General features: G+C 36.6%; 2 protein-coding genes across 2 annotated transcripts; both read left to right on the forward strand.

Annotated features, from left to right (window-relative positions):
- Positions 1-12,089: 12,089 nt before the first annotated feature.
- Positions 12,090-12,944, forward strand: LOC145822060 (protein FAR-RED IMPAIRED RESPONSE 1-like). Its single transcript, XM_082918646.1, has one exon. The coding sequence runs from the start codon at positions 12,090-12,092 to the stop codon at positions 12,942-12,944; it is 855 nt and encodes a 284-aa protein (XP_082774772.1).
- A 56-nt stretch (positions 12,945-13,000) lies between these two features.
- On the forward strand, positions 13,001-15,075 carry LOC114286164 (protein FAR1-RELATED SEQUENCE 5-like). Its single transcript, XM_082918647.1, has 3 exons — positions 13,001-14,137; positions 14,381-14,455; positions 14,923-15,075. Exons 1-3 carry the CDS (start codon positions 13,001-13,003, stop codon positions 15,073-15,075), a joined length of 1,365 nt encoding a protein of 454 aa, XP_082774773.1.
- The last annotated feature ends 176 nt before the right edge of the window (positions 15,076-15,251 follow it).

Raw genomic sequence — 15,251 nt, forward strand, 5'->3', positions numbered from 1 at the left:
TGCTTGAGCGGCCGAGCTCTTATGTTTACCTTCGTGACCGAGGTGGTCTGGCACTCTACCTGACTGAGCTAAAGTCAAGCTCGTTTTGCGCGATCGCGCTCCCATTTACACTTACCCTCATTTTCCTACAGAGTCCAAGGGGACCACACACCAACACCGAGGCTCTCAAAGACCGAGCAGCCACCAAACCAGAGTTTGTGCCAAACCACCTCAGCCGCGCTAAAACCAGCCGACCACACATGGGGCACTACCGCTTCCTGGTCGACACGCCGGTTGCTTTAGCCGCATTCCGGGAAGAATATGGTATCCCGGATGACGTTCACCTAGAGCTTGGTGCCGAGGACACGACCCCGTGGGACAGATTAGACCAGTGCCCCTTCACCGTGCTTTCCATCATAGAAGGTGGCTTTCGTTTCCCGGTTAACCCGTTGATCTGCGAATTCTTGCGGCGCACCGGGCTAGCTCCAACCCAGGTCTCAACCAACACCTACCGCATAATTAACAGGATCCATGAGCTGAACAACCGGCTAGGAACCAACTTAGGAATGGCCGAGATACTTCGCCAGTATACCCTCGGGCATACAGGCGATGGTCTTGCCTATTATTTAAAGATAAGACCGAGCAAGGAGAAAATAGTGACCGGCACCCCAGACAAGGACTTACATGACGATGACTTTTTCTGGGTGTCCGGTAATTATGAAATAGCTGACGTGCTGGGCTGGTTTATTAGCAAGAATTTCGGCGAAACACGTAAGCCGTGCTAACTGCTCGGTTAGATTACTTTCCTTAACCATTTTGTACTAATGTGCTTTGTTCCTTTCCTCTTTGCAGTGATCGAAGCTTTGCAAGCCAACTACCGTTATCCCAGCGAAGCATCCATCAGAACCGTGCATCGCTACCACAACCGGGATTGTCACTAACTCCTCGGTTACGTGCCAACTTACAGGTACTCAGCTCCACGCCGGAGCAAGGTTACAGACTTCCTCCGTGCGCCATCTCCCCCTCCCAATCCCACCTTGCCGGACATGCCACTTATCCGGTTGACCGATGAAGAAGAGATGGCCAAAAGAAGTCGCATCAAAAACCTCCTCATTGCTACCTCCACCGAGCTACCGATCATCCCACCCCGCACAGTCGCTGTCGGTCAATCGAGCGGGACCGTAGGTGCACTGGCATCTCCTATCGCCGGGTAGGCAAGCAAAGAAAGTTGCCGGGCTGGAAAAAGGCCACGTACCGACCCCTCTGCTGAGCTAGTTGCGGAGTTGAACACCGAGCAACTAGCGGTGACAACTGACCTAACACCACCATGGAAGCCACAGCTCAAGCACCGGGGTAAAGAGATCCCTGCGATTGCCTCGGTCAAAGGTGACAAGGAGCATCTACTTGCCTTTGACCTTACCAAAGCCTTGCTGTTACCGAGCAACGTGGTAGGCAGCGACCACATACCGGACACCCGGCTGGTGAAGTCCTCGGTTAAGTCCATGACCCGGGTAAGGACTCTGCGTACTTTGGTCAAATTTTTCCAAGTGTTTGCTCGATTTTCTTCCTCTGATAAAGTTTTCTTCTTGCAGGCCATCCAGAAACAACACTTGGTGCTGGAGAGGATCCACCGACTCCGACAGAAGGCAACCGACGCTGCCAGCCAGGTTGAACACCTTCAAGCCGAGCTTGGACGATCCAAGGCTTCGCTGGAGATAGCGAATTTTGACAACTCCAGGTTGCTCGGCCAGCTTGGTGTTGTCGAGTAAGAAAGGGACGCCATCCGGACCGAGCTGGAGGCGTTGAAGCAATCAAGAAAGGAGGAGTTGGAGGACGCCAACAACGCCGGTTTCAAAGAGGCCGAGGAGAACTACACAAAGCAAGTCCATGCCACCCAAGACATCTTCTTCAAGGCGGGTTGGAAGGCTGCTTGCGAACAGCTCGGTCAAGGATCTGGGACCGACGTGTTTGCCTCTGCCCCAGCTGCCTTCTTGCCGATGTACCTTGTGCCATATGCCAACGACAACTTCAGCACGTTGCAGGCTGAGGCCGAGGAAGAAGAAGCGGAAGACGCCAAGGAAAATGCCGAGGGTGACAACCGCCCAAAACAGGTCGGCTAGAAGCAGACCGGTGTCCAGGAGACCATAACCACGGTCGACCTGGAGGCGACCGCGACCGGGGATGAATTCACAGACCTTTCCCCCTTAGTTTAGTTGTCTTTGTCTTCTTTCTTTTTGCTTGAAAATGTAACCGGGCTAGTGCCCCACCTTTTGTAATGCTATTCCTCATCAATGAAAAGTTCTATTTTCGTCAAGTGTTTGCACCGTGTTTAAGCTAAACAACTTCAGCCGGGCAAAAGACCTCGGCTAGACAAACCATCGACTCGCCCTTGACCAAATTACCAACTTATTCAATTGGAATAAAACATCTCGGTTGCAATCACAAAATTGTAAAACATCAACTTTTTCAACCAAAGTAAAGCATCTCGGTTGAAATCTCGAAGTTAAGTAGAACATCAACTTATTCAACCGGAGTAAAAACATCTCGGTTTCAATATCAAAGTTGAGCGAGCCATTAACTCAATCAACCGGAATAAAACATCTCGGTTAGAATCTCAAAGTTGAGTATATCATCAACTCGACCAACCGGACTAGAACATCTCGGTTAGAATCTAAAAGTTGAGTAAATCATCAACTCAACTAATCGGAGTAAAACATCTCGGTTTCAATATCAAGTTGAGCAAGTCATCAACTCAATCCACCGGAATAAAACATCTCGGTTGGAATCTAAAAAAGTTGAGTATATCATCTCGACCAACCGAACTAGAACATCTCAGTTAGAATCTAAAAGTTGAGTAAATCATCAACTCAACCAACCAGAGTAAATCATCTCGGTTAGAATCTAAAAGTTGAGTAAATAATCAACTCAACCAACCAGAGTAAATCATCTCAGTTTCAGTATCAAGTTGAGCAAGTCATCAACTCAATCCACCGAAATAAAACATCTCGGTTAAAATCACGAAATAAGCATTGAAAACAAAAGATTGCTTCAACAAAGGTAAGTCACTTCTATTATATTGACAAAAAGAGTATTACATTCTGAAATGTAAGGCAAACGAGTCATTGCTCAAAAGAATAACATAAAAACTATGAAGACTAAAAATAGTACAGTTTGAGGTTGGCTGCATTCCATGGCCGGGGTATGCTTTTGCCGTCCAAATCTTCCAAGTGGTATGCCCCCTTGCTCTCCAGACCGGTTATCCTGTAGGGTCCTTCCTAGTTTGCCCCTAGCTTGCCTTCGCCTAGCATCAGGGTGTTACCTATGACCTTTCTTAAAACCCAGTCGCCAACTTTAAACGGTCTGGGGTGCACAGTTTTATTGTACTTCCTGGACAATTCTTGTTGGTATGCAGCCACGGTGGTGTGTGGCTGGAAAACCCCTCCGACAGTCAAGTTAGCACACACTCAGGGATCTAGAGAGAGAGGAGAGAGTTGAGTGTTTAGGTTGTTCTCACCAAATTATGTTCCATCCCAGCATGGGGGGCGCAGACTCGCTTATATACTTTCTGCGCCCAAATCTGCTCCCATTTGTCTCTTGACACGTGGTGCTGCTCTCCCATCTGTCAGCACAAATCCTGCAATCACCACCTAACCAAACTGTCAGGCTATGCTAGCAGAGCCCGACAGACCGGCAGAACAACCTCGGCCTTTCATGACCCCGCTGCGCAGCGTACCTGAGTGATCTATTCGCCGAACTCCATACAGTCAAGCTCGGTAGCATTCCGGCATAACCGAGCTAATCGTGCTCCCACAAAGCCTGGGTAGCAGAAGCCTGTCTTGGCAAAAGTGGATCTCGGGGATGGGCCTCGACCGAGCAAGTTCCAATCTGGGGAAGCTCGGTCCAAAACATGAGATCGTTCTCAGGCCCTGGCCACGACAGGGGGAGATGAGCCCCGGGTAGGCCCAAGTTAGCTAGGCCCAAACTTGCTCGGCCCCATCTTATCCAGCTTCTTCCACGGCCCAAAGCCAGACTATAAATCTCCCTTTCAGGTACTCATATTTTCTTGGGTCCATAAAAGTTAGAATTTGACACTTTTGAAATGTCCTTAGAGACTCACATCTTTTTTTTTTTAGCAAAATGATTCCTTTTAACAGGACATGAAGGTGAAATATGACCTTTTGTACCACAAAAATGACTTGTGAGATGAGAGTAACTAGAAGATGCATACACAAAACTATTTTTTACAGTTTTTACTTTTGAAAAAGGTTTATATCCAATTCCGACTCTACCAAAAGTACGATTTTGATTTTTAAGAATTTTATCTAAAGTCTCTCTATCTTGAGTGAATTTTGAAAGAGTATTTTTCAAGTCTTAAATATTTTCTTTCAAAACAATTTGCTCTTTTTTTAAAGACTCATTTTCTTTTTGCAATACAACTAATTTTTTTTTTTTTTCCAGAAATTGAATACTCTTTTCGAGTTAAAATCTTATTTTTCCTTTTTTATTTTCATGACTTTATTTTCTAAAGCATTTATCTTGGAAGTTAAGGATTCATTTTCTTTTGATATGCTTGAAATCACTTTCTTTTGACAGTTACTTTTCAAACTAAGTTTCTTAAATGTAGCATGTAATTCATCTAAACCTGATTGTAATTCATCAAATGTAAAAGATTCTTCATTTACCTCATCTTCGTTTCCAAGTGCCATTAAACATAGATTAGCAATCTCATTTTTACAAACTTCGGTTTCTGAGTCGCTTTCATCGCTATCTTCTCCCCATGCTGCAATCATGGCTTTCTTCTTGTCCTTCTTGAATTGTTTCTTAAGTTTTAGATATTCTGATTTGTAGTGTCCAGGTTTATTGCATTCGTGGCAGGTAACTTCAGATTTTTTGTGATTTTGTCCCCTTTGAAAATCTTATCCCTATTGTTGAAGTCTTTTCTAAAAAAAATTCGCATATCTTGTTTCTTTTTCATAGATGTTTTGAACTTCCTAGTGATGAATGTGATTTCCTCATCATCATCCGAATTATCTTTCTCATCCTCTTGATGTTTCGAGTTGGATTTGAAGGCTATTTCTTTCTTCTTGTTGCTGTCTTCCTTTTCCTTTCCTGCTTGGATTATGAGCTCATGAGTTAAGAAAGATCCCATTAACTCATCTAGACTTAGTTTTGATAAATCCTTGGCTTCAGTAATGGCAATGACTTTTGTCTCCCAACTTTTTGGCAATGATCTAAGCACTTTTCTTACAATTTCAACATTAGTATATATTTTGCCAAGAGAAGTTAAACCATTAATAATATCAGTAAAGCGAGTAAACATTTGAGGAATAGTTTCATCAGGTTTCATTTTAAAGAGTTCATAATTATGGACTAACAAACTGACTCTAGATTCTTTAACTTGTTCGGTTCCTTCACGAGTCACTGTAAGCTTATCCCAAATTTATTTTGTTGTTTTACATGTGGAGATTTTGTTGAATTCGTTGGCATCTAAGGCGCAGTACAACATGTTTGTGGCTTTGACAATTTGGGCCATTCTAATATCTGATTCATTTCACTCATCTTCAGATTTTGGTACCTTAAGGCCATCTATGGTTTTGGTAGGAATTTTTTGACCATTGCAAATAATTTTTCAGTATTCATAATCATTAGATTGAATATGTATAGTCATCCTAACTTTCCAATAGCTAAAATTTGTGCAGCTAAAATTTGTGTTGCTAAGCAGTGGTGGCCTATTGGATACTTGTCATTCAGGTAAGGAATAACTAAGGGTTGTCATGATCTACTCTAAGACGGTTAAGTCACACAAACTAGAGTTTAGGCTCTGATACCAATTGTTATCCCAAGTAAGCAACCCAAGAGGGGGGTGAATTGGGTTATTAAAAAATTTTACAAGGTTAAAAAAATAATAAACACAATATTAAGAATTTTAACAAATAAAAAACAAAACAATAATTATCAATATAAAAGTAAGAAAGATAGGAAGAGAAAAACAAACACTAAGATTTATAGTAGTTCAACACGCTGAGCCTATGTTTACTCCCTAAGGAACCTCCCTAAGATTTTTTTTACTATCAAAATGAATCAATACACCACCAAAGCTTCACCAAGCTTGTGAATTTTGCACAAGTCTTATTTTTATCTATCGAGCCTCACTTAACAATAAATTCCCCACTCTTACAAAATTCCGTCACAAAATGATAAATAAGGATAAGAGGTACTTAACCCTCTTTTACAATAATTCTCTCACAAAGAGTAGATATGAAAGTGTAAGAACAAAGAGTACACCTAGATCTGAAAGTGAAAGAGCAGAATACAATACACTCAAAATTTTGGAGCACATAGATTTTTCTCTTCAAGTTCTTGATTTTTTTTCACATAAAACATTTCTATTTATACCCAAAAATATACCCGTTGGAGAGGCAGATGCTTCTCTGACAAATCACAAGGAATCTATTTGTTTTCAACTTTTCATCATGTAGCACCTTTTCCTTTTGTCAAACATTTTGGCTAAAAGTTGAACAAAACTCACTAACATGTAGGTTTTGACTAATACATATTGTGTATATATATATATATCAAGAAATGAGGCAAAAAAAAATGTTCCTGCAAAGTCCACATTAATTTATATAAAGATGTAGCTATAACATTTCAATTTCAAACTTCAACATGTGAAATATGCTGCAATTTTGTAACCATTTATTTTTATATTATATCAAATGTGTATATATATACCCCTTCTAAAAGCTTTGTAATTGTTGAAGAGATTATAAATACACTCAAATAAAAATAACCAATCATCCCATGCAAATATATCAAAAATCTTCCCATGTGAGTATATCAAAAGGAAACAATTCAACAATATCATATTTATCAAAATAATATAACCAATCAATCAATTTTGTCAAAATTATACAATTAATCAATTTTAAATTTGTCAAAAAGTGAATAGTGACTAGCCAACCAATCAATCAATTTTGTCAAAAAGTGAATAGTGATATTTTCAAAATATTTCCATTTAAATAATATTTATAACAAATATATCATACAACCTATATTTTAAACAGATAATATTTTGTGTCAAATAATATAAAATATGTATATCAAAAAATCCAAAATTTTAAAGAATATTTTAGATATCATCAAAATTAAACAACATGATTAACAACCAATTTTCTTTTGTGAATTCTGCTGCTCTGGCGATCTTTCAATTTTTCCTTACTTTTTCATCATTCTCTATGTACGCTGACTTATCTGTGTTGCCAGGTGGGAAGGCTATATATGAGAAAACACAAGAAATAAGTATGTTTCCAATTGCCTAGTACCTGAGTTTGCATGTCATCTCCAGTGACAATGTTACCAACTGTACAAAGAGCAGGAATTAGCACTGAGGGAGATGGGTGATTGAAATTCCAAAAACTTCAATGTTAGGGCAAATAACAAATGAAAAAGAAGACAAAGGCAACTCACAGACAGATGAAACTAACAAGCATATGATATAAAATTAAATACTCAACATGCATCTGTCAAGACTTCTTCATCGCTTGAGTTAATAAGACGCTGAAGAGTATTGATGGGTGTTTCTTTTATGTTGTAAAAATTTGATTGTTTGATGAATTAGGTTTATTGATATTCTGGTTAGTTATCTCTACAGCCACTCTGTAACAAATTCTCTAATCTGAGAAATGTCACTTAATTTTAAAACTTAATTGAATTGATCTTAAAATAAAAAAAAAAAAAAAAAAACTGGGATGTCTTCATGTTTTCAGAAAATGGTAATGGGTGAACAACTTTGGTTCTATCAATTACATGATCATGGACATGGTAATGTCATAATTCCAGGCATTATTTCAATTGACTTCTTTAACTTCCTTCATGCTTCCCCTCCCTACACCTTCCAAGCCTCAGAAGAAAACAAGAACACCAATTTTTTCAACTATTAGAGTTAATTACATCTTCATTGCTAGCACTATCATCATCAGCACTTGCATTGCAACAATCAAGACTACAACAATAAAAAAAAAATTCCACACTTGTATATGAAGAAAAAAAACAAGAGAGGTGAGGAACTTGTTGACCAAAGTTAAACAACTACATTCAATCAAACATTTTTACAAGCACTTGGAGTGCATCTTACAAACCTAGATTTTAAACTAAATAGTAAGTAAATCATACAACCCAAAATTCATATCGACTATATTCAATAAGACATTTTTACAAGCACTTGCAATACATCTTACAACCCATATTTCAAAACAAATATTTGTTATTATTTGTTACCAAAATCAAGGTAAAAATAAATCCCAAAAAAATCCATAAAACACATAATCATCATCGCGCTCTGCTTTGTCCTCCAAACTGCCCTCTTCATCGCCATCGATCTCACTATTTTATGCCCCAAAACCCTCAAATTCTGGCTGAGCTCTGCCACAATCGACAATCTCACCACCACTTTAGCCTTATTCAAAATCCGATTTGCCGCCATATACGCCATGAAGAACTCGAATCTCAGCCCCTTCAAGTTCTATGACACCTATATTACTTTCTCGTATAAAGGAAAACGAATCGGAGAGAGTCGAATCCGTGAGTTGAGAGCTAATGCTTTGTCGATGAAAGATGTGAGCTTCAAGTTGAATGCACTTCTTTTTGTTCATTGTTAGAGTCTGTTTCAAATTTGGTGTTGGATATTGGTTCAGGTCAGAGAGCTAACAGAGAGGTTAGAAAGAGAAGACTCCAAAACGTCATCGTTTTGGAGCATGGCAGGAAGCACTGTAGGAAATCACGACAGAGGATCCGGACTCATTCCCAAACAAGGCCTTAGTATGAACTATAGAAAGTGAAAGTTGTATTATGTTCCCAAACGAGGCCTTCTTATGTTACAATGTGTACCCTCAAAAAAGTACATATGGTTTCATAACTTTTTCGCAAAATTTCATAACTTAAACCCAAAATGCCATAACTTTTTCACTACAAAAATCATAAATTTTTTTCACTGAAAAATATTATAACAAAATTTCAAATTGTCATAACAAAAATTACAAATTGTCATAACAAAATGTTATAACACACATTACAAACAATCATAACGTTCATTATAAAAAACCATAACTTTTTTATAATGTGCATCATTTGAAAGGATGCACATTGTAAATTTCTCCATGATAAAAATAACATATTACAAATTAACTTTTGATTTGCCACTACTTTAACCACACTACTTTAACCACATAAGGCCAAACTCTCTTACCATGTGTGAATTTGAGAATTTATATTATAAATTCTAACATTACTATTTTTTTCTAAAATTTGAACTATTTAATTTTTTAATATCCAACTTTTCGTGAATGCTTCAATTTTTTAATTTTTCGACACCTATGAACTGTTTTATTATTATTATTATTATAAACAATTAAAATTTGATTCCCTAAAATTTGGATGAGAGATGGCTTCCCAAGTCTGGGAACAATGTCTTATAATTTTGGATTGGCAAACAATCCTATCTCTAGATTTCTTTGATTGGGCTTGGCTGTATTTTAATCGAGGTGATGACGCCACTCTAGGGCTTACTTTATGATTTAGTTTTGGTTTTGGTGGGGCATACGGATATACTAGCCAGGGATGGCTAAGGGGCAAGTTTGAAACGGGTTTGTCATTCTTTGCCTTTGTTTTTGAGGCTAAATTCTACCCTTACCCCCCACCCCACTCTCGCTATTGGTGAAATTGTTTAACCTTATCCCCACCTCGCAGATATTCGCGAATATCTGACTATATTTCAAATAATTAAAAAAATTGAGATCTATTTAACTCCTTAGTATACTAAATAATTTTTCTTATTTCTATATATATATATATATATATAAACAATAAGACTTTTAGAATTATTATTTATTTATAATTAAATAGAATTATAGACTTTTAATATTCTTTTCTTATATCTAATTATATTATATATATATATATATTATTTATTTATATATGTTATTAATTATATTGAGTCGGATTTTAATCAGGACGGAAATGCGATATCCGCCCCCACCCCATGTAAGTGTTGGGCGGGTAAGATCTGCCTCATTTTAATGAGTATAGATAGATCCCGCGGATCGGATTAAAATAATCATCCCTAATGGCAGCATTAACATAATTGATATATTTATTAGTTTTTTTATTAGTGTGTCTACACTATTGTTTTTAAAAATCATGTTTGGTTTGGTTTTGGGAGATAAATTTTAAAAAAAAACTTTGGGGAGAGAAGAAATTTTTTTTGTTTGTTTGGTTGTATATTTTGGAAATAGTTTTTGAGTATGGGAGTTTGAAATGATTTGATATTTTGTTATAGTTGAGTAGATGTGTGTGAGGGAAAAAATGATTGAGAAGAAGAGAGGAGAGAGAAAAAGTGATTGATTGATGTGTAAAAAAAAGAAAGTGATTTTAGAAATTTTTCTCTAAAATCACTAAATCAAAAAATTTTCTTTTAAAAAAAAATTCAAAATTATTCTCTCAAAAACAAATCAAACAAGGCCTAATATCTCATACAAATGTATGCCTCCATAATGAGGCCAACTCATAAGCTTCAGGTAATTTAGTCGGGTTCGGCTTGTTAGATTCAAGTGGTTAGGGCCGAAAGACTGGATCCAGGCCTTTTTTGTTTTTTTTTTTTTTTTTTTTGTATTATAGATGGTTATAGAAACCCATCTTAAGCTACTCTCAATCCTACAATGGACAATCCAAGCTTCAATTAATTTAGTCGGGTTCGGCTTGTTATAAGCATTGCCATCGTCTTATTACCACTATCATTACTACACTCACCATCACCACCAAGCCACTGCCACAACCACTACTATTATCTCCATCATCACAATATAAAAATTAAAATATATAATTTGAAAATAATAAATTTTAAATTTAATTTTATACATTTCAAATAACTTATTTTTAATTTAGTGGGTGTTTGATTGGATTTTTTTGTAGTTGGATGTGATGTTTGTGAGAGAAAAAGTGAAATGATTATGGATTTGATGTGATATTTTGTCTTATTAGCTATTTTAACCTATTTTGTCTTTTTTGTGAATTTTAGCCTAAACAATTATGCTACGTTTACTTATATTCTTACTAACAAGTCTACAGAAACCTTACATGGCATTCCACATCACTTTCCTGGGCCCACTGCCATAAACAAAAGAATTTAAAAAAAAAAGGAAATAAGAATTTGCAGAGTCGTCCGAAAAGTTGCGGAATCTTCGACTTCCTTTCTTCACGTCGTTTTGGTGAACTAAGTATTCGTTCATCTCTCAAGTTCTCTTTCTTCGTGGGTTTGACTATGTCTCTTTTACATCTGTGGTAATCGACTGAATCAATGATAAATTAAACCCAAGAGGAGAATTGAACGAAGGTTCTTTCCCTGGCCTCTCTATTGCCTACTGATTTTGGTAAATCATTCACTGTTGCTTCCTGTTTTATTTAAAATATGAAGGCTATTAGTGCTCAATTTTTGTTCAACTAGATGTGTTAGTATGGCTGGTCCTCTTGTTTATTATTTTTGTCCTGATGGTTTCAAATCAAAGTGTATGTGGGGATGATCTTGAAAAAATATATATACGAGATGCCCATATGCTTTTATTGCTTTTAAATTGGGATTGGGCATAATTCTGTTGTATACATAATTTGTAAATAAGAAGTTTAAAATATGGGTAATACTATAATATATATATATATATATATATCTATATATCCCTCAAAAAGAGTGTATCATATTATTATCAAATAACTTTCTGTCATAATTTAATGGATCAAAACCAAACACCTTTAATACATAATTAAAGACCTCTCATAACTCAATTATAACCACTACCACTAGGGGCGGAACGATGGATTTTGTTCGGGAGGGGCTAATGTATATGCATAAAAAATATTGAATTGGTTTTGATACATTAGTAATTGAATATAATTTTTTATACAAGTGTTGCTAAAGAAGTATTTCCATATTCTAGTTAACAGTTACATGTATGAATATGTTACTTTTTAATTGAAGAAGACTGGTTTAACAAAGTAGACTTTCTAGTTTATGTTGTTTTTGTTTTGTTCATTGATTATTCTATATATTATAATACGGACACATGGAGGAAGTATCAAGTGGTTCTGAAAGTGTTGGCTTAAATGAAGATCATAATGAGATTGAAATAGAGAAGGCAAAAAGTGTAGAAGATCCTAAAGTAGGAATGTTGTTTGATTCCATTGATGACCTTGTTCAATTCTATCAAAGGTATGCAAAGGAAAAAGGTTTTGGCATGTGTATACGAAGCTCTAAAAAAGTAGGAGGTGAGGTGAGGTATGTGATAGTTGCTTGTACTCATAGTGGAAAGCCAAAGATTAAATCAAGCAAACTCCATCAATTGCATCCACAATCAAAAACGGATTGCAAAGCTAAGATTTGTGCAAATCTATTAGGTGATGGAAAGTGGATTTTGAGATCTATGGTTCTTGACCATAATCATGGAGTGAGTCCAGGAAAAGCTCGATTTTATAGATGCCATAGGGTTCTCAATTCAGCTGTGAAAAGGAGGCTTGAATTACATGCTAAAGTCGGTACTAGAATGAACAAGAGTTTTAATTCATTAGTGGTTCAGGCAGGAGGGCATGGGAAATTGACATATTTAGAGAAGGATTGCAGGAATCATATGGATAGGGTCAAACGTATAGAACTTGGAGAAGGAGATGCTACAACAATGCATAATTACTTTTTGAAAATGCAAGCTGACAATTCTGAATTCTTTCACATGATGGATTTAGATGAAGAAGGCCGATTAAGGAATGTATCTTGGGCAGATGCAAGGAGTAGAGCTGCATTTAAAGAGTTTGGTGATGTAGTTACCTTTGACACAACATACTTAGTTAACAAATATGCAATGCCATTCGCTCATTTCGTAGGAGTGAACCATCATGGCCAATCAACATACTTGGGTATGGATTGATCTCAGGTGAAGACACAGAGACCTTTACATGGCTATTTCAGTCATGGCTCACATGCATGTCTGGATGTCCTTCTTTTGCAATCATTACGGATCAAGATCAAGCAATGAAAAATGCTATAGAGGTTGTTTTTCATAATGCACGACATCGGGGGTGTTTGTGGCATATCATGAAAAAGCTACCTGAGAAATTGAGAGGTTACAATCAATATGAAGGAATCAAGTTTTCAATGAAAAATGTTGTTTATGATTCCTTAACTATAGGAGAATTTGAAGAAAGTTGGGGCATTGAGAAGTATAAACTTCAAAGCAATAAATGGTTATTTAACTTGTATGATGAAAGGCATCATTGGGTGCCTGCCTTTGTGAAAGATACTTTTTGGGCAGGAATGTCAACCACACAGCGTAGTGAAAGCATGCATGCATTTTTTCATGGGTATGTTAATTCCAAGACCACATTGAAACAATTTGTAGAACAATATGAAAATGCTTTGGCAAAAAAGGTAGAAAATGAGAACAATGAAGAATTTAATTCTTTCAACTCTTGCATCCCATGTATGGTTGGTTATGAAATGGAGAAGCAATTACAAAGTGCTTATACAACGGCAAAATTTAAAGAGTTCCAGCGAGAGCTAATGGGGAAGATTTCTTGTGATTTATCTTCATATAAGAAAGATGCTTACATTTCAAAATACGAAGTGGCTGAAGATATATTATTTGGAGAAAGTCGTCGTCGTGTATCTTTTAATGTGTGCTTTGATGAAGATACTAATGGGGTTTATTGTAATTGTCGGTTATTTGAATATAGGGGAATATTGTGTAGGCATCAAATTGTGGTGTTCATTCACAGGAAGGTTGATCAAATACCGGATAAGTACATTTTGAAAAGATGGCCCAAAAATGTTAAAATGAGCCATACAAAAGTGCGAATCAGTTATGACAACTGGGCTCTCAAACCTGAAGCACGCCGATTTGATAAAATGTGTAATGTTTTCTACGAGGTTGCGGATTTGGCTGCAGTGTCAGAAGATTGGAGTGAGAAGTTCATAGAAAGAATATGTGAGTTTCGCGTATGTATGAAGCAAGATAGTTGCCGAAGCGATAAACAAATTTCTGTACGTACTCGAAATGGGTCTATGTCATGTGGAGATGGCATTAGAATTTCAAAAGAGAGGACAAACATACTTGATCCCTTGGTAGCTCATTCAAAAGGGCACCCACCATTTAAAAGAAAGCAATCTATGGTTGAAAAAGTTACTAAGAAAAAAAAAGAAGGAAAAAAAAAAGATTCATAGCCTAACTTGCAAGGAAAATGTGCACAAACATATTGTGAGAAATCTGGAGAAGGTTGTGGTGTTAATGAATTTTATTGATTACTTATAATGGTTATACTATTGCTCTTAATAATTGCTAACTTTGATTAATTTACATTTGTGTAGGAGCTGCAGGACAATGGGAATATGCATGGTGCAAGAGTTGTTGAACTTGTGAAAGAGGAAAATATTCACTTTCATGTAAGTAAAATGTTTGTATCATAAATAGTTGGTAGTAACTTTAGAAAGAGTGAAAGGGTTTGACTTTAAAATATTTGTATCATAAATAGTTGGTAGTAACTTTAAAATATGACTTTAACCATTAGGAAGAGTGAGTTATGGCTTTAAATTTCGCGTTGTAGAATTCTGAAATGCAACAGTCACTGCATATCGGACAAGAAAGTTATGACTATAACAGGGGATTAGGCATGTGGCCAAACATGACTAGTCATCCAAGTAACATTGGTATGAGTTCATATTTCGGTCAGCCAAATCTACTACAATGAGGAAGTTCGTCATTTCAAGCATGTATGTTCAGACAAGGGGTTGGCATGTATCCATTCGAGGTATGCACTAATTTAATTCTATTAGTAAATCATAGCTTAGTTTAGTGTATTCTTTAATAAGAGTAACACTTTTTATTTTATTTTATTTAATTTATTATTAAGGTCATCATCATCCAACTCCATCTTGGAGGCCTAGACTTAGAGATGGGAGGAGTTATGCATCCCAACAATTTCAATGGAATGTTGACAATGAATGATATGGCACAAGCCAAAACTCTAACATTGCACAAAGATGACAAAAGTGAAGAGCATTGACATCACAGTTGTATTCTTTTAATTTCATTACACATTGTGACTACTATTTAAACTCAAGTGATACTGTTGAATCTCTATTTGAAGTTAATGAAGATTGTTTGTTTTTTTTTGTTTGATATGTGTTTAACCATTTTGACAGCATTTCAGTACCATTTCAGCAACATGTGAACAAAAAA

Source organism: Camellia sinensis, chromosome 3 (assembly GCF_055761805.1).
Source record: "Camellia sinensis isolate YWXY chromosome 3, ASM5576180v1, whole genome shotgun sequence".
In the NCBI taxonomy this organism is placed as follows: domain Eukaryota; kingdom Viridiplantae; phylum Streptophyta; class Magnoliopsida; order Ericales; family Theaceae; genus Camellia; species Camellia sinensis.

Excerpts from the sequence above, each read along its gene's own strand:
- LOC145822060 (XM_082918646.1), top strand. The coding sequence starts at position 12,090 with ATGGAGGAAGTATCAAGTGGTTCTGAAAGTGTTGGCTTAAATGAAGAT.
- LOC114286164 (XM_082918647.1), top strand. The coding sequence starts at position 13,001 with ATGTCTGGATGTCCTTCTTTTGCAATCATTACGGATCAAGATCAAGCA. Across the intron at positions 14,138-14,380 it reads CAAACATACTTGATCCCTTG|GAGCTGCAGGACAATGGGAA; the intron begins GTAGCTCATTCA and ends ACATTTGTGTAG. Across the intron at positions 14,456-14,922 it reads AGGAAAATATTCACTTTCAT|GTCATCATCATCCAACTCCA; the intron begins GTAAGTAAAATG and ends TTTATTATTAAG.